The following is a 25,449-nucleotide window of genomic DNA, read 5'->3' on the forward strand; positions in this document are numbered from 1 at the left end:
GGCTGAATGGAGGATGAATTGGGGTAGGGAGAGGCCTGAGGCAGGCAGACCCACCAGCAGGCTATGACAATAATAGTCTGGTGTTAGGGCCCATACCAGGGTGGTGACAATATCAGAGGACAGAAGGGGGCATATTTGAGAGATGTTGCCGAGGTGAAATTGCCAGGTTTTGGCAACAGTTTGGATATGGAGCAGGTTTTCAATGAACAAGATACCCCATCTCTCATTTCTCAGCATTTTGTCTGGCCGTCCCCCATGCCTGGAATGCTCTCCTTCCTCTGCTGACTACTGACTTCCCTGGTTTCCTTTACATGCCAACTAAAATCTTCTACAGGAAGCCTTAACTAACCCCTGTTAATTCCAGTGCTTTCCCTTTGTTAACTATCTCCTATTTATCCTGAATACAGCTTGCTTTGTATATATTTGTTTTTGTATTGTCTCCACCATTAGAGTATAGGCTCCTTGAGGGCAGGGACTGTCTTTTACCTCTTTGGTATCTCCAGTGCTTAGCACAGCTCCTGGCAAGTAATAGACACTTAATAAATGTTTATTGATTGAGAGATAGTAAGGAGTTAAGCATAATTCCTAGGTTCTGAGCCTGAGGGACTGGGAGAATAGTGTTGCCTTCTATAGTAATAGGGAAGGAACAAAGGAAAAGGAGAGGGTTTAGGGGGAAAGGTAATGAGTTCACTTTTGGATGTGTTTAGTTTCAACTGGACTTGCAGTTTGAGATATCTGAAAGGCAGTTGGAGATGAAAGATTGGAGGTCAGCAGAGAGATTTTAAGATAATCATTGTTTCACTTAGGTCATTTCAGATGATTTATGACTATAAAATAGTTAAATGTATTTTATTTTATATTTAGTAACTATTGAAAAAATCCTTTCATATGTAAACATTGCTTGTTTACAATTGTTAGTGTGTGTTAATTTTAGGAAAATAGCAGAAACTTCCTGTTTGTTTTTGTGCCCCTTTCTGAACTATCTTAATTAAAAAAAAAATTATTGTTGCCTCTGCCAAAGTCCTATACCAGTGCTTCATCACGGTGTAGAGGTGATCCTTGGCGTTCCAGGTGGATGGCAGATGGGCAGAGGAACCCAGGCTCTGGCAAAGCTGACCAAATTAGAAATGCTTCAAGTAAGGACACAGTGATGGACTCTGTTCCACTTTTCCTTTTTTTTTTTTCTTAAAGGGCTAGACTTGTGATTCCATTGGTATAGGGATTTCCTAGTAAAGAAATCCTTTCTACCAATGCTAGTCAGCAACTGCTCTGCAACTCAAGTCAGAGGGTTTTGGAGGGGACTGGGGGTTCAGTGACTTATCCAGAGTCAGACAGGCAGTATGTGTCAGAGCCAGCACTTGAATCCAGGTCTTTCTGCTTTAAAGCTAGATTTCTATTCATTATGCTATGGGGAAGCTAGGTGGTGCAGTGGATAGAGTGCCAGGCCTAGAATCAGAAAGATCCAACCTCAGACACTAGCTGTGTGACCCTGGGCAAGTCACTTAATCCTGTTTGCGTCAGTTTTTTCATCTGTAAAATAAGCTGGAGAGGGAAATGGCAAACCTCTCTAGTTATCTCTGCCATGAAAATCCCAAATGGGATCACAGAGTCAGACACAACTGAAAAATGACTGAACTGATTCTATAGAGCCTTGGTTTCCCTATATCTTTATAGTTTTCATCCCAGTCATTTCTTATGGTGCAATAACTCCCATCATTTTCATACACTATTCTTTATTTAGCTTTTCCCTTGTCATGGGATATAATGGTTGTTTTCAGATTTTTTACTATTATAAATAATATTGCTACAAATATTTTTATTTAGAAAGGTCTTTTTTTTTTTCCTTGAAGAATATCCTTAGGGTAGTCCTGTTATTAGGATCACTGGGTTAGAGGGTAAGAACATTTTTCTAGCTCTTACTGTATGTAGTCATATTGTTTTCCAAAAGGTTGTATCAATTAATAGTTCCACCGGTAGTATTAATAATGTGCCTATTTTTTCCATAGCCATATGGGCATTGACTTTTATCATTTTGAATTATCTTTGCCAATTTAATGAATATGAGATAGTTAAATTTGCATTTGTTTTATTTTTAGAGATTTTAAGTAGTTTTTCAGGTGGTTTTTAAATGTTTTCTCAGTGACCCAGGCTATTTTAAGATTATAAGTTATTGGTTATAATTCTTTACAACTTGATTATTGGGAAAATAAGTTTAATGTGAAGGTATATGTAGAACCTATATCAGATCACATGCCATCTTGGGGGGAAAGGGGGAGGAAGGTGGGGAGAAAATTTGGTACTCAAAAACTTGTGGAACTGAATGTTGTAAACTAAAAATAAAATAAACAATATATTAAAAAAATTTTTAAAAGAAAAAAAGATTTTGCAAAACACTTGCCAGTTGGGCATTGAAGGGGGTCTCCATATTAGGAGTTCTAAAAGCTTATAGAAAGGCAAAGGTCTGGACCCACCTTTTACTCCCTCCGACCTCCACCCACCAATGTGTTCCTTCAAGAGCTGCTCTTTCAAATCTTTTGACTGCTTACCCATCTATTAGGGAAATGTCAGTTCTTTATAGATTTGAAATGTCAATTTTGTATCAAATACTTAAAACAAAGATTTTCCCCTCTCCACAACTGTATCTTTCCTTTTTTTTCTGTATGCATTTTTTTTTTTGCCATACTAACTCTTTATGTGACTAAAATTGATCTTTATAAAAACATTTCCTTTTATGTCAGTCTTCTCTCTTGGTTGGCCTTGGGGCTAAAGGGATAAAGTGAAATCTTACTTATGTGGTGGTTGAGTTTGGTGGTACAGGGGTTATCATTGCTTTAAATTCTTCTTTTTGCCAGTATGACTTAATATATATATATATATGTGAGGTACTTTTGTGGGTGTCTAAAGGGATATAAATATAAGTGAGATTATGATCTGGGCAAGGCTGGAAATTAAGGTATATATAACAATAGAGGTAATACAGAATATGATGCCAGTGTGCTTAAGACTAGTACAAATGAAGTGCTGTGAGAGTTCAAGAAAGGAAAGGAAACACTTTTTGAGATTATTCCATTTTATATCCTGAATGATGGGAGAGGGCTGGAAGGTAGAAAAAGAGAAGGTGCCACTCATTACCTAGTAGTCTGACTAGCAGAAAGGGTTGTGGAAAAAGAATGATACAAAGCAGTGCAACTGTTAGGGCCTTGAAAAATTTAATTAGCATGCTGTGGGGTGAATGTCTTTACATAAATCTTAATGCTATCTAGTGGTGTGCCTTTGAGATTGGTCTGTTCTTACTGTATCCTTTAACGAACTCTCAAAAGTATAGCCTAAAATTGACCCAAATATCCGGGAAGGTAAATATTCTAGGTTGTGCCTTCAGCTTAATTATAGATCAGATTCTTGTCTATAGCATTCATTTCCACATTGCTGACCATTGTAGTCATCATGTAGACAATATTTAGCAATTCAGGTGATTTTAAGAATTCAGTATGGGAGCCAACCCCATTGACAGTAGTGACTCAGTTTTCCTTTAGATTTCATTGACCTATTTCTAACATATTAATTGGATGTTTGTAGCCTTTTGCAGCTCCTTATGAGACAGTGAGGTACTTCTTCAATTTTCCCCTTTTTTTTATAGGAATGATGTTTTTAAGATTCACTGGTTGATGGCAGCCCTCCCCTTCACAAAATCTTTGTCCTTGGTGTTCCACGCAGTATGTATAACATATTTTCATGTCTATTTTACAATAGTGTCCTTCTTTTGTAAGTGAACAGAAAGAGTGGATGAGTAATTTACCCTGAAGGAAGAAGGGTTCAGTGGGTAACAAATATTAGTAGGATTCTTTTTTTTTTGCAGGGGGGGAAGGCAGGGCAATTGGGGGTAAGTGACTTGCCCAAGGTCACACAGCTAGTGAATGCGTCAAGTGTCTGAGGTCGAATTTGAACTCGGGTCCTCCTGACTGCAGGGCTGGTGCTCTACTCACTGTGCCACCTAGCTGCCCCCAGTAGGATTCTTTTTTAATGAAGATCTTCATAATTTTAATGCCCATGGCTCCTCCAGATAATAAAACCTCTTTGCATACCTGTAGCACAGCATCTCTCCTAAATGTCTCCTGAAACATTGATTTTTCCCATTTCCTGAGATGAGAGTGCCATCTACTGAATGATTTCCACCCAGCTGTAATTCTTGCATTTTCCTTGTTCTGGCATGCCATTAATGATAAGACAGAGCCATTTAGTTTGCATTTTAATGTGCTTGCTGTTGTTTATAAGTAAATGAATATTTTAACAATTGAGCCCTCATAATTAAGCCAGTGTTTTGTGCATATAGGATGCTTGCAAGTCAAAATTAGACTTTTGAATTGAATTTTTAATGACTATAATAACCTGGAAAAAAGAGAATTGTTGATTAATTTCAGGAATTAATTCCTTACAGGCCTTCTGTGTGCCCTTAGACCAGTGTAATGTCTGCACTTCTCAAAGTTTAGGACCACTGCTACATAGATACATTTTGTGATAGGAATCGTAAGTTGTCTATTTAAGACCTCAGAAGGAATGAAAGTTGTTTTGTTATTTTAGTTATCTTTTTAGGATCTACATAAGAGAGTTCTTTTTCTGTTGATCTGGATAATATATCATAAGACATGTGACTTTCAGGTTGTGGAAAAGATGAATTTTTTTTTTCAAAATAATTCATGCCATAGCTTATGATTCTTTTTTATTAGGAAAGATAAACTTAGAAACAAATGTTAGTTACTTTCCAACTGTGCTTATCTAGATGTAGGCCAGTTGATTCATTAGGATATGTTTACATTTCTTTAGTGAGGGCTCGTGAGGTTTCCTGAGGGATAGTCTTTGAATAACTTTAGGAAAAGGCAGCTGTCTTTTCTGAGTAATTCACTTTCATCTGCCTGAAGGCCTGGATGATCTTTTTTGATCCCTACAACTTGTGTGAGTCTTCAGTTGCGTGAAACTCTACCTTTGTATGGGATTTATGAAACTGGCCTGACATTTTACCAGTACAATCACATGCTGAATGTGACCAGTGAAGTGACATTGTATTGAGAGGATAGAATAATATATTACAGTAGTTAAATTATCTATGTGTTATTTTAAGTGGGATTATGCGTGTGATGGGATAGGATTCTAAGTGAAAACTTGGCTTGGGTTGAAGTGTTTCAAAATGACTCTGTGCTTTGTGATTTCAGATTGATTACCACTACATCTCCTCTCAGGGATTTCCAATAGAAGGTTGGGCTGTTGTTTACTACATCACGCACCTGTAAGTATCCAATATAGTTTATTAAATACTGCTGCTATGAAATATCATGTAAGATTCTGCCATAAACATGTTTACCCATTCATGTGGCATTTATGCTTGCTCTCTGCCTTAGTGAAGAAAAGCTGTCAGTGTATTCAGCAAATAGTTACACAGGCTTGGGAGCTCATAGGACAGGTGGTAAACTCATGGAGGAGTGCCAGATCCTGGTGCTGCTATTTTGGGGCTGCTGGATAAAATGAGAAAGTACATAATAATAAGAAGGATAAAATATCAGTGAGGAGCCACCACCATGTACTTATCTCTCTTTCTGCAAAAAAACATGTGAAGTAATGAAATGCGCTTTGAAACATTACTGGACACAGTGAAACTTTCTGGTATTTTTAAAATCTTTAAAATTTCTTTTTCAGATTGAAAGGTGCACTACTGTTCATCACTATTGCACTCATTGGTACCGGCTGGGCTTTCATCAAACACATCCTTTCTGATAAAGATAAAAAGATTTTTATGATTGTCATCCCACTGCAGGTGAGGCAGCTCTATACCTCAGCACTGTTATTCCTCGAAGCATTGGTTTACCAGCCTCTAACTTAGAAGTACAAATTTTACTTATTCATTCCAGTTTTGATCTGGACAAGGAAGTAAGGGAAGATACTTTTTCACTGATTTAGATTGTCAAACCAACATCTAATACTGAAATACAACTCTAATTCTGAAACTGGCTGAGCCTAGACATATATGTACACAGGAACTGTATGTGCAGCATGGTATTCTAGGAAGAGTATTTGGCACATCAGAACCTACAGGCTTGGAAAGCAGTTTGATTCTCCTGCTGAGAATGTTAGTTACAAGACAAAATTATTGCTTTAGCAGATAATTTAAGTTTTTCACTTCCTAATTTATATAATAAGACAGTAGATACATAAGTTTAAGGTTCATTGGACCTTTGTGAAGGAAATTCTGAAAGAAAAATGTGGTGGGAAAGAAATTGAGTTAGAAAAAAACTGTATTTCAAAATAATTTGTATTTGTGGGAAATGAGACAAATTTTTACTTGAATCATAGAAATAAATCACCTCTCATTTTTAACAAGGAACTATACTTAAGATTTTTAAAATAGTACTGTATATTTACATTTGTAATTTGGGGATGTCAGAGGAAAATCAAGGAAGCTGTTCTGGGGCTGTGGATTTTTCATGGTACTAAACAGATATAACCACTGTATTTTGAGTATCTGGAAAATTTAAATTGTAAATTTCTTCGGAGCATAAGCCACTTCATGATATTTTGCTGCTATTGTAAACCTCCCAGTTGAAATATTATTCACGGGAAGTGAAACTCCTGATGACAAACTAAAACATAAAGTCATAAACTGAAGAATAGAATGCTCAGACAAGAATTAATCAAATGAAAAGAACCGGTCTGTTTCCAGAGTAGCTGGACCAATGTCATCTTTAAGCTCTTCTTTTCACACTCTTGCCATCTTTTTGCTTTTGTGGAAACCTGACTGTAAGATCAATGGGGAATAAGATCTTCCCCGCCCATCAATAGGACTCATGTGGAGCCCATTAAGGGAAACTTGCTTGCACACTTTTTGCTAATTTCTAATTAGGCACTGAGTCAGGAGGGTTCTGGCTCTGAGCCTATTAGCTGAAAGAGTATATATTCTGAGAGGTGAGCTTTTTGCTTTGAGAGCTCACTTATAAGAAGGATCTTGTGATTCCCTGGTCAAGACTGAGTGGCTGTATTGTTCAGAGTAAAGGCTCTCTTGATCCAGTGGTGAATGTAAAGTATATATAACAGTTTTGCTTTGATTCAGGCAGTAGAGCCCTGTCTGTTGGTCTTTATTTATCTTCCCTGTATTTCCCCTCTTTGTATTTTATGTAATTAAAGAAGATTGTTGACCTCTGAAACAGCTGTCTTTCCTAGTAAAGCAGATAAAAGAACCTGCACTAGCAGCCATCCTGGGTGGGCCAATGTGGTTGCTCCTACACTGACTCACTCTAGAAAACACTGCATTTCTGGCTACCCTCTCTAGTGCCAGTTGTTCTCTTCTGTCATGTCCCTTAACACATTGGACCAGGAAAAAGTAGTTGGCTGACTCCTTGTTCCCACTGTGTCACTTCCATATTATCCCTCTGACGTTATAATTCAGCAACAGCTCCTTTGAGGTTCACTGCATCCATCTATAGGCTGTCCAACCTTAGGTTTTTATTGAAACAATAGACAATATATTTTGATTTGCCATTTTAGTGAGAGTCCTGCGGTAGCTCGGTTTCATTTATTAAAGCATTTATGTAAATTTATATGCTTGTGGACGGGTCACATAAAATGCACCATGGGCCCTGTTTGGACAGCCCTGATGTATATCATCTAATCTAGAGCTTCTTCCCATAGTCGTATGGACTCCAGATCACTAGGTACCAGTACCTAGCTTAGTGTCTCCCTCTCCATCCTGACTGCTACCTTCATACATGGGAACTTTTAACAATCCACATTTATGTCCTCTCAAATATCCTGACCTCTCAGTTCATGAGAATCCTCCATTACCATCATCTGCAGATTCAGTTGATATCCCCCCCCATACACACACACACACACACCTTAATTCCATTTTAGAATTTATCATCATCCATTATTGTGTTACTTCCATGATTTTGAACCCAGGAATTCCTCTCTTGCTTGGCCTCATCGTTCCTGAATCTGCTCGTCCTATGGTACTTTCCAGTTCCTCTGTTCCATCTTGTTCTCCTTCCCTGTTTGGCCTCACTTTCTTCCCTTCACATTCTTGATCCAGTTTCTATTTGATCAATTCAATTATACCTGTTTGGGGCAGCTAGGTGGTGCAGTGAGTAGAGCACTGGCCCTGGAGTCAGGAGGACCTGAGTTCAAATTCAGCCTCAGACCCTTGACACATTCACTAGCTGTGTGGGCGAGTCACTTAACCCCAATTGCCCTGCCCCACCCCCCAAAAAAAACCAATTATAGATTTTCAGTCTTGACTCTTTTCCCCTCCTTGTCCTGCTGCTGTTTCTGTCCTGTCATTCCTCAACCCTGAATTACTCTCTCCTCCCCCCTTGACACTGTCCTTCCATCTGGCTTCTCCACAGTAGATGAGTTAGTTGACAGGAATTTGTTAAGCACCTAGTATGTTCTAGACACTATACTAGGTACTAGATGAATGAAGATATAAATGAGAAAACCCTTGCCCTCAAGAAATTTCTATTCTATAAGGAGAGACATGATGTATGCATACAAAATAAATATAAGATAAATACAAGTACTTCCAAACTGTTGAATACCATTGGAAGCTATGTCACTATTTCAACTGAGCTTTCCCTGCCACGCAGCAAAATATTTATTTTTCCTTGATTGACATTCTATCCCACCCTATCAGCAACTCTTCCAAATCTTATTGCCTGTCTTCAAGCCTCCAGTGCCTTTTCTACCTTCTGTTTCCTTAGAGTAGTTGTTTCCTAGGGCTCTATGCCTTTTCTCCTTTTTCTCTTATGCATGCTTTCTTGGAGATCTCTTCAACCCCTGTGAGTTCATTTATCTTTATACAGATGTCTCTCAGATAAGTTTATCCAGCTTGAACTCTAGTCACACATTGTTAGTTGCCTGCTGCTTGCCTTTTCCTAGATATACCATAGGTGTCTCAAATTCAGCACAATCTGAAAAAGATTATCCTTGTCCCCTAAACCTGCTTTTCCTTCAGGCTTCCCTATTTTCATTAAGAGGCTGACAATCCTTCCAATCACCCAGACTCATAACCTCAGAGTCATCCTTGACTCTTCACTTCTTATATCTGTTGCCAAGTCTTGTCAGTTCTACCTCCGTAACATTTCTCCATCCATTCCCTTCCATTTATATAATTACCACATAGTATTTGAGGCCCTCATCACCCTATACTTAAGCTATTGCAATAGCCCCTTGATGGGTTTCTCTGATTCCATCCTCTCCTACTCCAGCTTACTCTTCACAGCCAAAATAATCTTTCTAAGGTACAAGTCAGACCAAGTCACCCTTTTGCTCAACAACTTTCAGTGGCTTCCATTTACCTCCAGGATAAAAGCCCTTTACAGTCTTGCTTCTGTCTACCTTTCTAGCCTGTTTCATGTTTCCATGAACTCTACATTCCAGCCAAATTTGACTGCTAGCCATTCTCTAAAGTTGACATGCTTATCTCTCGATATTCCGATAAGCTCTTCTCTAGGCCTACAGTGCACTCCCTCTTCATTTTTGCTTCTCAAAAACCTTGTCTTCAAAGCTTACTTCATGTGCCATCTTCTCCTGGAAGTTTTCTTGATTCTTCTCCCTCATCTCCTGACTCAGTAAGCTCTTTAAGGACAGAGTCTTTTTCATTTTGTCTTTGTATCCCTGGCACCTACCACAGTGCCTTAAAATGAATTAAAACTAACTTTTTCCTGTGAGGGAAGAGATAGGAGTTTTGGAGCTTATAATTTCCATTTTTCTTCCTCTTATGTCACCAATATCATGATTTCCACAATATCAAACCTGGAGGAACTTCATTATCCAAAAATCTGAGACCCATGGAATGTCTGGATCTGTATAATGTAATAGCTGTGGTCATGGGCCATAAAGCATCAACTGCTCACATGCTGGGAAGTTTAACCTCAGCTAAGACCCAATTTGCCTAAAACACAAAGATTGGGTGGGGAGCTGGAGGTGTAGGTGTCCATTTCTCCTGTTTGACTACTGCTCTTGAGTCTGCTCCTTTTCGTGACCCTTCAGAATTCAGTGATTCATTATATTCTGCAGGTCCTGGCAAATGTGGCTTACATCATCATAGAATCAACTGAGGAGGGAACAACTGAGTATGGCTTGTGGAAAGATGCTTTGTTCTTAGTGGACCTGCTGTGCTGTGGAGCCATACTCTTCCCTGTGGTGTGGTGAGTAGCCCAGGACTGCCCCATCTCCTCCTTGCAGAGTCTGAAAGTCTGTGCTTATCTGGACAGTAACAGCTATCATGGACAGGAGGCTGAAAATGCAGGCTCATTAGTGATAGAGTGTACATTTCCTAGATAAAAGAGCTCCATTAAGTAGCATTTTCTTGCCAAGAAAAAGATAAGTGAAATAGATAAAATAAAACTAAAGACAGATTTCAGCATGGAAGCTTCTTTAGCATGAAAACCGTCTTCAGGATGGTTGACTTTTTCCAGAGCACTCTGAAAAAAACATTTAGCTTTTAGATTTGTTTCTTTTCATTTGCTTTGATTTAAAGACTTTGTTCTGGGTAATAATAGATACAATGTTTCATGTAGTTATCTTTAGGGTACTCCTGTCTAAGGTTCAAACAATCAGCAAGCATTTATCATCTGCTCAGTGCCAGTTTCTGTGCTAGGCCCTGAGGATACAAAGACAAAAGATGAGAACGTCCCCTCAAGGAGTTTATGTTCTTTCGAGATCAAGAAAGGAAGGCTTCATAGAAAGTGCTTTGGTTGTTTCAAGAAGGAAATGAGGCATTGTCTGAGATGGAGGTAAGGAACAAGTGCATTCCAGGCACAGGTGATGGGCCGTGCAGATATGGAAGATGGAGTGTTGTGTGTGAGGAACAGAAAGAACAACCTAGTTGGATCCCATAAAGTACAGGAAAGGGAGTAATGAGTAAGGAGGCTAGAAATATAAGTTGGGTTTAGTTGTAAAGGGCTTTAAAAGCCAAAATAGAGGAGTTCATATTTCATACTCAAGGTAGCAGGGGATCCCTGCAATTTATTGAATAGAGGAGTGATAGTCAGATTTGTGTTTAAAGAATGTCCCTTTGATAACTGTGTTGAATATGGATCAGAGTGGGAAGAGACTTGAAGTAAGAAGACCTGTGGGAAGCTATTGGTATTAAAACTGGTGAGAGAGGATGAGAGCCCAAGCTTAGGTGGTGTCTGTATGAATAAAGAAAAGGGATCAGGTGTGAGAAATGTTGCAGAGGTAGAAATCGCAAGATCTGCAACTCATCGTTTATGTAGAATTAGGGAGAATGCAGAGTCGAGGATAATGCTGAGGTTGCTAACCTAGGAGACTTGAAGGATGGTGATACTCCTGACTTATATAGGGAAGAATAATAGCAGGAAGAGTTTGGCAAGAAAGAAAAAATGAGTTTTGTTTTGCATATTTTGAAATTGAAATGTCTCTGGGATATTTTGTTTGTAATATCCAAAAGGCAGGAGGAACTAGATGAGTTCAGTTCCTGAACTGGATGTGAGACTGGGGCTGGCTATAAAGATCTGTGAGTCATATGCATAGAGACAATGATAAAATAGATGAGAATCAATGAGGTCATCAAGAGAGTACAATATAGAGCAAACCAAGGAGAGGGCTCAGAACAGAGCCTTGGGTTACACCCATAGTTAGGGGGCCTGATGGATGATGGAGAAAACAGCTTAACTCATTTGGTTAGATCATGGTGTTAATGAGGCAGTTGTGATACTTCTGTGGTGAGTTTAATACTTAAATGGGTTAAATTCATTGTGTTTCATGGGCTTGGTCTGCGCCTTAATCCCCAGCCAATCTGCCTCAGGAAAGATTACTGTTAATTTCAAAGATGAAATATGAAGGAGTATATGAATAAGTTCATAATGTTTTTTAAGATTTAAAGTGTCACACAATTTGCACCTGTTGCTGTTATCTTAACACACACATTAGCTTTGAGTACTGATTCTAGACCCTTACAGTCACAGAGAGATTTGTTTACTTACCTACCTGGCTTCATTTGTACTGCCAGAAATCTCTCAAGTGGGTGAGTCTCAGGAAGTAACCATGGAGTTAGAGAAATAAATTTCTTTCTGCTAGATTAAATTTTTTCTTTCTTTTAAAGAAACAATGTGGAAATTGGTTTTTGCTTTAGTTTTGTGGTTTTGTTTTGGTTTTTTTTTTTTGGGTCCAGACCTATGATTTCATATATGCTATAGATAACTCCCAGTGAGGAAATTCCCTCTACTAATGTATATGTGCAACTGTTCAGCCACTTATAGTCTCAGAGGGCTGCTTGGAGCACTGAGCAGTTCATTGACTTGCCCAGGTCTCACAGCCAGGATATGGTAGAAGAGGATCTTGAATCCAGGGCTTCCTGGCTGTTTCACATCTACTACACTAGAGGTATCAAACTCACAGAAGCAAACACTCCCAGTGCTGCCAGATCTGATTAAAATGTAATTGTGAAATTTTTTTTTAAATAAATAAAACTACAACATAGATACTGTTAATTTGTGGTTTTCTAAGTCAAAATGTAGCCCATATGGACCCATTTCTATTTGAGTTTGACAGGACGAATTATGACATATTACTTCTCTAAAATGCTATGAAATTGGGGGAGGGAGGCCCCAAGGGTGGAATCACTAAATGCTAAAGAATTGGTGTTATCATAAAACCATTATTCTCTTCTGTTTTTGTATAAATGAAGGGTGCCAGCTATGTAGAGACTGTAATCCAAAAAAAAAAATAACAGGGTCTAGTCTAATTAGAAATAGTACCGTATTTGGTAAATTTAATTTAAAATTTAATTATGAAAATTAGCTACAGGTGAATAGAGGTGAATCAGATAGTTATTAAGGCATCCTTGGGAAATGAGTTAAAATCTCAATTTAGTGAAATTCTGACTGTGAAAAGAATATAGTACTAAGACATCTGGTTAGTAAACTATCAGACTTTGCTTTAGGGTAGCTTCTGTCACTACTTAATATGTCCAGCCTGGATATGAGCTACGATGACTTATTCTCCCCACTGGTAAATGTTAGATGATCTTAAGATCTTCTTTTTCAAACAGACTGTTCACTGATTATAGTCTCTGTTGTTCTTTTTTTTTTTTTTTTTTTAATCACATCCTGGCTCTTGGCAGAATTTTTCCTTTACTATTAAGCTGGGCCGAAGGGTCAGTCGCTGACTTTCCTAACTAACCAGTAGAGGGCATCTCCATGTCACTCAAGCCTAAGGCACTGTATTTGGTAAAATGTTGCTATGAATTGAAAGTTTCTCATCTTTAAAATGATGGAATTAGATTAAATTATCTTTAAGGTTCCTTTCAGCCTTAACTCTATACTCCTATGATCCTGCTAAGACATAATCAAGACATATATAGGTACAACTACAGTATACTTTTTTATAGAAATCAAGCAAGGCTACAATGATTAGAGAAGCATTCCCTTGGTTCATTCTAATCTAATAAATATGACAGTACTAACTAAAATAATTTATAGCTTTAGTGACATGTCAGTCAAATTACCAATTTATGGAATTGGGCAAAATAATAACAAAAGTTGTTTGGAAAAATATTGAATCCCAAAGAAAATCATGACAAAAAGTTGGAAAAAGGGTCTAGCATTACTAGATTTTAAATTATATGTTAGTAATCATGAAATCTATTTGGTATTGGTTTTTAAAATAGGAAAAATAAGTCAGTGAAACAAGCTAGACAAGAAAGACTCAGAGTCAAACAACACAGTAGCCCAGTGATTACTAAACCTAAAAACACCAAGTAACTACCATGAAAAAGGGTCTATATTTGCCATGAACTGCTGGGAAAACTGGAAAGCATTTTGACAGAAAATAGGTTTAGACTAGTATCTTGTGCCTACGTAAGCTTCTGATAATTGACTTAAATGTAAAAGTCATGTCATTAAAAAAATTAGCAGAGAATGATAGGAGGTACTTGATTAGAGAATGATTAGAGAAACATTCCCTTGGTTCATTCTAATGTAATAAATATGACAGTTCAATGACTTGAAAGGCTGTTGAATACTGGGTAATTGCAGTGACCAATCTTAGCCCCTGCGAGATGAGAAACTTTTTCTTGGAAGAGTAGGAGACTTGAGTGCAGTGTTGTATATGCTGTTAGACTTGCTGAATCGGTCTGTTGGTTTTACATCATTCTTTTTTTTTTTGTTCCCTGGGCAGGGGCGGGAGGTTTGTGGTTGGAGCTTGGCTGTCATCAGGGAGGGCTTTTACACACTTGGAAGTTTGAAATAGAAAAAGGCTTGGGGGAATGTAGTTAGATGCTTCACTTGAGCTGTTGAAGACTCCTGTTCCAGCTTATTCTTTGCTGTGGTGACTGTGGACATAGCATTTAATATCCTTGTGACTCTGGAATCTTGTTCTTTTTAATCCTGTCATAGTAAAGTTGTTTTAACTATGTTTTTTGCGCGCATGTTTATTGCATTTAAAACAATGAACTTGCTAGAAGCTTGGCCTACAATATGGTTATATCCAGAAATGGCTAATGCATAAACAAAACACATCAATAAAACCTTCTTTTTTTTTTTAAGAAGCAATAAGATATCTGATGGATATCCATAGGCTATACTGGCATTCACACAATGTCCAGAGACAGGTAGGTGGTTTAGTGGATAGAGCCCTAGGCCTCTGGAGTCAGTAAGACTGAGTTCAAGGCTGAACTCAGACACAGCCTAGCTTTGTGACCCTGGCAAGTCATTTAACGTCTGTTTGCCTCAGTTCCCTTATATATAAAGTGAAGATAATAACAGCACCTACATCACAGGGATGTGAGGATCAAATGAGATAAAAAGACCTTGCCACAGTGCCTGGAACATAGAAGGTGCTACATAAATGCTCGTTTCCTTCCTCTTTCCCTTCTTCAAGAGGGCCCTCAGCTATACACATGCTGCTCCTCATCCCTTTAAAAAAGCAAAAAACTCAACAGTATTTGAAGGGCTAATTAGGAGGAGGATTTGATTTGTCCCCCTTGGGCAGAATTAGGAGCCAAGGAGAGAAGTTGCAAAGAGATAGATTTAGGCTTGATGTAAAAAATTTTCCAATGCTTAGAGCTCTCTGAAAGTGGATTAGACTGCCTCTGGAGTTAATGGGTTTGCCCTCGCTACAGGCTTCAGACAAAGGCTGGACAACAACTTGTCACATGTAGTAGAGGAAATTTGTGTTCACAGGTGACTTGTATTAGATGGTCTCAGAGGTCCCTTCCAGTTCTAGAATTTTGATTTCAAATCCAGTCTTTCTTTAAAGACCATTTGATCCACTCTCACTTCATTTTAAAGATTATGTATTTGAGATTCAGAAACATTAAAGAAATTCCCCCAGTTATAGTTAATGGCTGAGCCCGAGAAAAGAAATGTAAATTCATGAGCTAAATTGTGCTTACTGAATATTTATTTTTAGGTCAATAAGACATTTACAAGAAGCCTCAGCAACAGATGGAAAAGGTAAGTTCATTTATTTTTGTGGCCTCTTTACTGATGCTTGAGACTCCATTAATTTAATAAAATTTGAGACTCCTGTACTTTCTAGTTGACATTGAGTGGCAGAGTAGGAAAAACTGTTTTTTAACAAACTCATGTCCTTACTTAGTGGCAATCAGTGGAGATTCCTGAAATGAGTGTTTTTGGTTTTCCAATAGCACGAAAGCCAAGCCAGGCCAAGGCAAGCAAGCTAAGTTGGGTTAATGAGAAACTGATATTCCAGGGACTTAGCTGCATGTGGAGACTGGGAGGATTATTGTTTAACAGAATGACTCATTTCATCTTCCCTCTTGAGTGTGATTTTTTCACCTCACAAACTGAATTGGGAGCACAAAATCCTGTCCCTGGGTGGGGAGAGGTAACACTTCCTTGTGAAAATGAGTAGCATCACTTCCAGCCTCTGGAGTTCAGATGGGTATGTGTAAAGCAGCCCTTCCTCCTATTTTGCTTCACAGTTGATTTAACAAGCTGCAGAAATAGATGTGTCCCTATTAATTTAAAATTATGACTTGGATAACCAAAAAGGACCTTCAGAATTTGCTGATTTTAAACAAGGGAGCCATTATCCTTTGCATTTTTTCCCCTTTAATTTTTTGTAATCTGTTTTGGGTTTTTTTTGGATTTTTTTCCAATTACATGTAAAAACAATTTCTAAAATTTGTTTTAAAAAATTTTGTGTTCCAAATTCTCTCCACCTGTCACCTTCATTGGGAAGGCAAGCAATTTGATAAAGGTTATATATGTGCAGTCATGCAAAACATATTTTTGTATTAGGCATATTGTGAAAGAAAACCAAGAAAAATAAGGTAAAAAGAGTATTCTTTGATCTGCCTTAAGAGTCTACCTTTCTTTCTCTGGAGGTGGATAGCACTTTTCATTGTAAGTCCTTTGGAATCATCTTAGATCATTGTATTGCTGAGAATAGCAGGTATTTCACAGTTGATCATCATACAGTATTGCTGTTACTGTGCATACTGTTCTCCTGGTTCTGCTCACTTCACTTTATATCAGTTCATGAAAGTCTTCCATAGTTTTTCTGAAAGCATCCTACTCATCATTTCTTATGTACAATAATATTCCACCACAGTCATATACCACAACTTGTTCAGCCATTCCCTAATTAATAACCATCCCTTTGATTTCCAATTCTTTGCCACTACAAAAAGAACTGCTATAAATATTTTTGTACATATAGGTCCTTTTCCTCTTTTTTAAAAAACTTTGGGGTGCACACCTAGAAGTGGTATTGCTGGGTCAAAGGGTTTTATAGCCCTTTGGTCATAGTTCCAAATTGCTTTCCAGAATGGCTGAATCAGTTCACAACTCCACCAATAGTGCTTTAGCGTCCCAATTTCCCAAATCCTCTCCATTTGTCATTTTTCTTTTCTGTCATATTAACCAATCTGATAGGTATGAGGTGGTATCTCAGAGTTTTAATTTGCATTTTTTCAATCAGTAGTGATTTAGAGCATTTTTTCATATAACTAGATAGCTTTGATTTCTTCATCTGAAAACTGCTTGTTCATATCCTTTGACCATTTATCATTTGGGGAATAGCTTATATTCTTATTAATTTGATTCACTTTTCTATATATATGAGAAATGAGGCCTTTATCAGAAATACTTGCTATAAAAAATTTTTCAATTATGATTACTGTGTATTTCCCTCTATTTTATTCTCTCTCTCTTTCTCTCTCTCTCCCCCCCTCTCTCCCCCTCTCTCCCTTTATCCCTCTCTCCCTCTCCCTTTCCCTTTCTCCCTCTCCCCCTTCACCCTGTCCCTCCTTAGAAATGTTTGACTTTTGACCACTGCCTCCCTCAATCTGCTCTCCCTTCTATCAGCATGACCCCTTCCCCTCCTACTTGTTATTCCCTCTTTAAGCCAATTTTGATCAGAGTCAGGTTCAAGCATTATCCACATCCCCCTACCCCCTCATTTCTTCCCCTTTATGATAAAAGCTCTTTTGCATTTCTTTTATGCCAGATAATTTACCCCATTCTGCCTCTCCCTTCCCCCTTCTCTCAGTGCGGATCTTTCTCACCCCTTAATATTATATTTTTTAGATATCATCCCATCAGAGTCAATTTATACCCATGCTCTCTATGTAGACTCCTTCTAACTGACCTAATGATAAAGTTCTTAGGAGTTACAAGTATCATTTTCCCATGTAAGAATGTAAGCAATTTAACCTTATTGAATCCTTTATGATTTTTCTTTCCTGTTTACCTTTTCATTCTTTTCTTGAATCTTGTATTTGAAAGTCATTTTTTGTATTCAACTCTGATCTTTTCATCAGGACTTCTTGAAAGTCCTCTATTTAATTAAATAACAAATAACCATTTTACCCTCTGAAGGATTATACTCAGTTTTAATGGCTTGATGATTCTTGGTTGTAATTCTAGCTCCTTTGCTTTCTGGAATATCATATTCCAAGTGCTTTGATCCTTTAATGTAAATGCTGCTAAGTCTTTTCCCTGTGGCTCCACGATACTTGAATTATTTCTTTCTGGCTGCTTGCAATATTTTCTACTTGACCTGGGAGCTCTGGAATTTGGCTAAAATATTCTTGGGAGTTTTCATTTTGGGATCTCTTTCAGGAGGTAATTGGTGGATTCTTTCAATTTCTGTTTTACCATCTTGTTCTAGGGTATCGGGGCAGTTTTCCTTCATAATTTCTTAAAAGATGTCTGTGTTCTTTTTTTGATCATGGCTTTCAGGAAGTTGAATAATTCTTAAGTTATCTCTCCTCAGTCTGTTTTCCAGGTCAGCTTTTTCATTGAGATATTTCACATTTTTTTTTCTGTTTTCTTTTTCTTGATGTCTCATAGAGTCATTAGCTTCTACTTACCCAATTCTGATTTTTAAGGAACTATTTTCTTCAGTCAGTTTTTGTATCTCCTTTTCCATTTGACCTATTCTACTTTTTAAGGTTTTTTCTTCCGTGAATTTTTAGACCTCTTTTACTGCCAGTTCTGCTTTTTAAGGAGTTCTTGGCTTCAGTGGATTTTTGCGCCTCTTTTTTTTTTTTAAATGCAATTGGGGTAAAATGACTTGCCCAGGGTCACACAGCTAGTAAATTGTCTGAGGCTCGATTTGAACTCAGGGCTTCCTGATTGCAGGGCCAGTGCTCTATACACTACACCACCTGACTGCCCCTTAGACTGTTTTTTAAGGTGTTATTGTCTTCCCTAATTTTTTTATGCCTCCGTTATCCAGTTGTTGACTCTTTTCATAATCTTCTTACATCACTCTAATTTATTTTTCCAGGTTTTCCTCTGTGTGTCTTATTTGATTTTTTAAATCCTTTCTAGCTCTTCCAGGAATTCTTCTTGGGCCTGAGACCAATTCATATTATTCTTGTCTTTTTTTCTTTTTTTGCAGGGGGCAAGGCAGGGGCAATTGGGGTTAAGTGACTTACCCAAGGTCACACAGCTAGTAAGTGGGTCAAGTGTTTGAGGCCAGATTTGAACTTGTCTTCCTGACTCCAGGGCTGGTACTCTACTCACTGTGCCACCTAGCTGCCCCTCACATTTTTCTTCTAGGCTTTGGATGTATCTGTTTTGATTTGGTTGTCTTCTTTGTTTGTATTTTGAGCTTTCCTATCCCCATAGTAACTTTCTGTGGTAAGGGTCTTTTTTTGTTTGCTCATTTTTCCATCCTATTTCTTGACTTTATGTTAAATAAGTTGGACTCTGCTCCTGGGGTTGAGGGGGCATTGTCCCAAGCATAAGGTTTTTCATGTTCCTGTTTTCAGAGGTAGCTCTGGGGGTCTGTAAGTTTTCAATTCTTTCAAGGTAGTATGATCTAAAGAGGGGTGTGGTCACTTCCCTCCTGGCTTATGCTCTGGTCTGTGAGTGACCACAAGCACTGGTCTTTTCTGCCCTGGAACTGTAATGAGAGTCCCTGCTCCTGCTAGTGCTTCTCCTCACTCTAGGATTGTGACCTGAAACTCTATATGGGCAATACAGCAGAGTCCTGCTCCCAGTGCCAGCAGAGGGTCAGCTATAATCTCCTTCTGACCAATTCTCTGATCCCCTTGCTATTTGTGAGCTGAGGGCTCCAGAAGTGCTGTTGCTGATTCAGGCACTCCCAAGGCCTGCTGCTGGCTTGTCAGGGTGTGGTCCACAGTAGACTGAGCTCCACTCTTAACCTAGTGAAACAGACCTTTCCTACTGACCTTCTAAATTGTCTTGGGCTGGAAAATTCTTTCACTGCATCCTTTTGTTGGTTCCACCACTCTAGAATTCATTTTGAAGTACTATTTTAAAGTTGTTGGAAGGGGAATTTAGGAGATCTCAGGCAAGTCCCTGCCTTTACTTGACCATCTTAGCTCTGTCCTATAGCCTGTTTTAAAAAAATATTGGGGTTGGTATGTGCTTCTATCCTCTTTTCCTCTTTAAAACTACAATGAAGTTAGAGTACTGGGGGATGTTTCCATCATTTCTAATCCATCCTATGCACTGCAGCCTAATCTGTGAGAAGAGGTATACATAAGCAATGTCATTCCTGGGCTCAGAACCCTGCAGCACATCAGCTTCTTAGGGAGTAAAGTTTAAATACCATAAGCTGACCCTTGGTAAGTCGCTTAATCCCTTTGTACCTCAGATTCCTCATGTGTAAAATGAGGGAGTAGACTCAGTGGCCTGCAAAGTCCCTTCCAGCTCTGACCCTTTGATTTCAACTTCTTCATAGTACTCCCTTCTACATATCCCACAATCTGGACCAATTAGAATTCAGTATTTACAGGTTTCACACACAGGTGTCATGCTTCCATGCTGTTCCCAATGCTTAGAATGCCTTTCACCTATTGTTTAAATTTTAATTCAGATGCCATCCCTCCAGAAAATCTTCCCTGATTCCCTTCTTCAGGCTTGAAATGTCATTTTACTTAGGCCTTTTTACTTAATATGTAGTACATATTAATGTATTTATCATATTCCCCTATTACAGTGTAAGTTCCATGGTGGCAGCATCTCCAGCGATACCACAGAGTCCTACACATAATATTTGTTGAGTTGATTTTTATTACGATAGATGTTAGGCTTATAAACTGGCCATTCAAACATCATAGCAGATTCTAGTCCTTTTTCAAATATAGAACACGACAGTAGCCATAAGATTGCACATAAGGTAATGTTGGTACTGCTTCTTAATGCATACTGATCTCTCATTTACTGGAGTTGTATTTGTGTGTGTGTGTGTGTTTAAGTTATTATTATTATTAACAACCATATCATATTGTTGGTTTATTTAATCTTAGCTGAAATCCTTAGATCTTTTTCATATAAAATGTTGCTTGTCCATTTCTCCCAAATCAAATACTGTCTAATTTTTTTTATTTTTAAAATAAAATTTTTTATTGATATCTTTTGGTTTTGAATTACTTACATTTCCCAAAGTATCCCTCCATCTTCCCCTACCCAGAGTGCCATTCCTTGTAATGAAGAATAAAAAAGAGCAAAAAAAACCTATTTCAGCAAAACTTAGCTGCAAGATACATCCACACAAGAGGGGTGCTAACATGGGTTCACTCTTGATCTGGTCAGACAGGAAAAACAGCTTTAAAGGGGTTTATAATCTTACCTTATTCTAGTCTGGTCTTCTCACAAGGGTTGCTGATAATGGGAGCACCAACTGCTACAGCATTCCCTAATCACCCTTCTTGCAAGGGCCAGAGAGAAAGGGGTAACTACCCCTATGTCTCAGTGGGGTCAATTGGGACAGGCACAGCTTGTACACTCCCCTAAATCCCTCCAGACCTCAATGGGGACCGGTTGAGGCAAACACAGAGTTCCTCCCAAGCCTTGATGAGGGCTGATCAAGGCACACACAGCATTCCAGCTTGTGTATTCAACCCTAAAGGTTCCCCTCCTCCTTGACCAATGCCCACCTGCTTTATGGGGCAACAGACAAAGAAGGCACATTGTCAGCAATAGCCTCACAAGTTTATATTACCTCAGCCCTGTATCTTACTGCACAGTCACAGTAGATATTTACAATTTAAACATAAATGTTTATATTATTTATCATCATATAATGCTGTGCAAGTGTGGTGATGTTTTGAACTATAATCGTGAGAACTCATATCTAATACCTGGGAACAAGAGATTGTTATGGCTATGGATCCTGGGAAACTGAGCCCTAAGAAATAATAACAAAAATCAACTTCACACACACTAAAATCCACCTTACTTACATAAGCAATATACTTCAAAGGTTTGACATTATTGCATACCGTGTACCATACCCACAGTCACCTATCTCTTTGAGAAAGTGTGGAGGGGTGTCTTCTTATTTTTCTTCTTTGGGGCCAGGCTTGTCATTATAATTTCTTAGCACTCAGTTTTGTTTTGATGTCATTCTTTCCATTTACATTTTAGTTGTGTATGTTGGTTTCTTGGTTCAGCTTACTTCAGTTGCCATTACTTCATATATGTCTTTACATGGTTCTTTGCATTCACTATAGTCATCATTCTTATAGCATAGTAATATTCCATTATATTAATGTACCATAACTTGTTAGCCATTCCTTGGTGGACATCTACTTTGTTTCTGGTTTTTTGCTATTATATTGTGGTATATATGGGACCTTTCTTTTTGTCATTGACCTTCTTGGGAGTACATCATTAGCAGTGGAATCTCTGAAACAATGGGTGTTGACATTGTAGTTTCTTTCTCCATATTATTCCAGAATAATTGGCCCTATTTGTAACTCCACCAATAGTGAGTAGAGTTGCATTTTGAGAGCAGAGCAGTAGTCTTTTTATGTAAAGCAAATGATCAAATTCCAGGGCTGGATATGCTTTTAAGGTCAATTAACCCAACTCTCTTATTTTATTGGTGAGGAAGCTGAGGCCCAGAGAGGAGAGATCAGAGCAGTGACCTAATGAGAACTTGAACTCATGTCTTTGGCTCCATATCCAGTGTTCTTCCACTTATGTTACTGATGATTAAAAAGAAAGATTTTTCCTCCCTCAGTTTTCTTTGTTGAGTTTAGGTATTCAGAGTTTCTTCTGACATCCATCTCCATTGTTCCAACTCTGATTAAAAATTTTTTAAATCCTGAGAAGCATTTTTTTTAGTTGAGGGAAAATAATGTGTGTATTTTTCTTCTCATTTTCTTAGTCCCTGTTTTCTTTGCCTCCCCTTTATCTCTACTTTTCCTGATTTTCTTTCACAGATCCCTTTGGATTCAGCTCCCTGCATTCTCTTTTTATTTTCATCCCTGAAGCACATTGAAAGCATGGGATAATCACTGTTAACAGCATTTGTTAACTTATTGTTAATGTTTTCCTTCCATTAACCACCAGCAGTTGGTCCCAAGCACACAATAACATTTCACTTGATCTTAGCCAGAATGCCAAGAAGTCATCCCCAATAACACTTGATGGCACTTTATGTTCTACAGAGAATAAAGCTGTATTCTATGCTATTCCTGGTTGAGAGAATACCAGGAGGAGATCATAATTGCTGTCCTCCGTGAAGGGAAGCAGGGTTGAGCAGGCCTCCATTGTATTTGTGGCCTGAGGCAGTACTGTACAGTCTGCCTGGCAGTTTGTGGTTTTTCCACAAGGTGACAGCATGGGGCCTATTGAGTGGTGACCAATTTTGAAAGGAGAGACAATATACAGAATGACAGAAAATGGAGAGGGACTGGAATGACAAAAGTAATACTTTATTTCATTTACCGCAACTGACATGGGCCAGAAATGTAACTCTTCCCTCTACTTCTGGTTTTTTACCTCTTTACCTCTGAAGTGACAAAGTAGCTTGCATATTTAGATGATAATAGGTTAGACTAAGATAGATGCTGTTTAATCTGGACAGGACTTTGGTTTTCCTGGTTTAATCTTTCTCTATCCAACAGGCCATTCCTACCTGGTGCCTCCTTTTCTGCTCCGTTTCTGGAATCCTACCTACCCTGGCAGATTTTTATACTTAGAATATTTTAGGCTAGAAACTTCTAGTTTCCCCTGCCTGTGACCTCAGAGGTGGAAATCAAATTATACCTGCCTGAATGGGATCCTTCCTCTTGCCATAAAATACCAGAGCAGCTCTGGTCTAGGGCCTGCTCTGATCCCCTTAATCCCCAGATAATGCCTGAGTGATCATGACTCCCAAATTACTTGAGCCATCCTGAAGCATTGATCCCTGAAGTCCTAGTGCTTCATGGACTCCTTTTTCCTGCTATGAATTAAAAGCTATCCTGCCTGAGGCTTCCTGGTGATATACTTTTCCCATATCACTTGGATGGTGTTTTTCTCTGTCTTGGTGGAAGAAGATTTGGGGGTTACCCCAGTTTGGAGCTACCCATCCTGGCCCCATTGAAATAAGAAGGTTAAAGTACTATCCATGCTTACATGTTGTTTCTGGCCCCAGTGTAAAGAGAGCATCAGTAGGCTGCCCTTGTACTCTTAACTTGTCTTTGCTTCCCATTTCCTTGGATGCCTTCTGGTTTGCCACATGGCTTTTCCTTTTTAGTCTTCTCTTAAATATGCCAAATAAAAGGGCCTGTTGCATTTAGTATTGATTGGCATGTCTAATTCTTTGGCAAAGCTCTTGGACTCTGACAGATGTTATATGTTGATTCATGGCAGTACATTTATGTTGCATGTTTTTGTATTAGTTCAGAACTTTTTTGATCAAACATTTGGGGTGACTGTTAATGCTTTGGAAATTTTTAGTCAAAGGAGCTGTGCTTCACTCTGCATAATGTCTTCTGCTGCTTGGGAGCCCAGGGGAACATCACAAACAAAAAAGCGCATCTTTTGTAGGATTCAGTTTTCGAACTGAATATGTATTTCTTTCTTCGGACTGGTGTGATATATTGTAACAAAGCTAAATTAGGTATACGAACCTAACTTCAGGTTCTTGGGTCATTGTTTTAATTGTCCATCTGTTTGAGCATTCAACAGTAGAGCTGTTGTAAAGGTCCCACCTCTCCTTTAATAGAACTTGATAGAAGTAGATGATAGGATTTTAAACTGGAAGGATCCCGATATTTAACCTTTTTTATATCATGTGACAATCATTGAAGATCATTTGAACCCCAATAAAGGACCAAAGCTTGAACTAATCAACCAGACATTCTTTGCTTTGCTCTAAAAATGCCCTTTCCTGTGTCAGCAACTATAGGAGCATTCTTCCTGTTTGTACCCCTAAAGGACAGTATACCTGGAACCAAACATTCCCTTGAATAGTGGGACTTTTCTTATCTTGGTATCCTATGGACATATGCTATACAGGGGAAACAGATATCCAGGAATTGTAATTTCCAATTGACACTTTTTCAGTTGTCTTGTTTTATTGTATTTACAACTTATTCAACTAAGAAACTTCCTTTCTCATGATATGATTAAACACATATGGAGACCATAAATCTGAGGGACACAAACATCCTGAGTTGAGATTGTCCTAAAACGTATTTAAGGCTGCTCGTTCTTTTATCAGACAGTCCAATTTTATGTAGCTCCATGTATACACGTTTCTTCTAGCTTTAAGAGAATAAAACAATATGGATTTATATATCATCTAGCCTGTTTGCCTCTTTTAACTAAACTTTCAGGTTGACACATAGAACCCTTTGGCTGTCTGGTGAAGTTTAATGATCCTTCTCAGTAAAATGATATTTTTAAATACATAAAATAAAACTTAATATTTTAAAGGAAACTAGTTATATTGGAATACAGTCATCAAAACATTTTTAAAAACAAGTTCATTGACCCCGGTTTAGAACCCCATATTTAACATAGCCCCTCATTTTATAACTGAGGAAACAAAAGGTCAAAGAGCTGAAGTGATTTGGCAAGGCCCCTTCATGGGACACACAGTTATATGCAGCAGAACCAGAATTTGAACGTGGGTTTTGTTTCTTGTTTTACTTGCTGGAGATAGCATGGACCCTTGGGCTTTAAATTCTTATCCTCATTACCTCATGTGATAAAGACTTTC

At 38.3% G+C, this 25,449-nt stretch overlaps 1 protein-coding gene across 1 annotated transcript in view; it reads left to right on the forward strand.

The window, feature by feature from the left end:
- The window catches only part of GPR107 (G protein-coupled receptor 107), a 90,606-nt gene that overhangs the window by 24,891 nt on the left and 40,266 nt on the right, over positions 1-25,449 (forward strand). Inside the window, exons 10-14 of the mRNA XM_036749044.1 lie at positions 3,638-3,713; positions 5,208-5,281; positions 5,689-5,806; positions 10,060-10,190; positions 15,418-15,461. Of these exons, the coding sequence (XP_036604939.1) occupies positions 3,638-3,713; positions 5,208-5,281; positions 5,689-5,806; positions 10,060-10,190; positions 15,418-15,461 (443 nt within the window). The remainder of the gene's footprint in view (positions 1-3,637; positions 3,714-5,207; positions 5,282-5,688; positions 5,807-10,059; positions 10,191-15,417; positions 15,462-25,449) is intronic.

The sequence above is a fragment of the Trichosurus vulpecula genome, chromosome 3, assembly GCF_011100635.1.
Source record: "Trichosurus vulpecula isolate mTriVul1 chromosome 3, mTriVul1.pri, whole genome shotgun sequence".
Taxonomy (NCBI): domain Eukaryota; kingdom Metazoa; phylum Chordata; class Mammalia; order Diprotodontia; family Phalangeridae; genus Trichosurus; species Trichosurus vulpecula.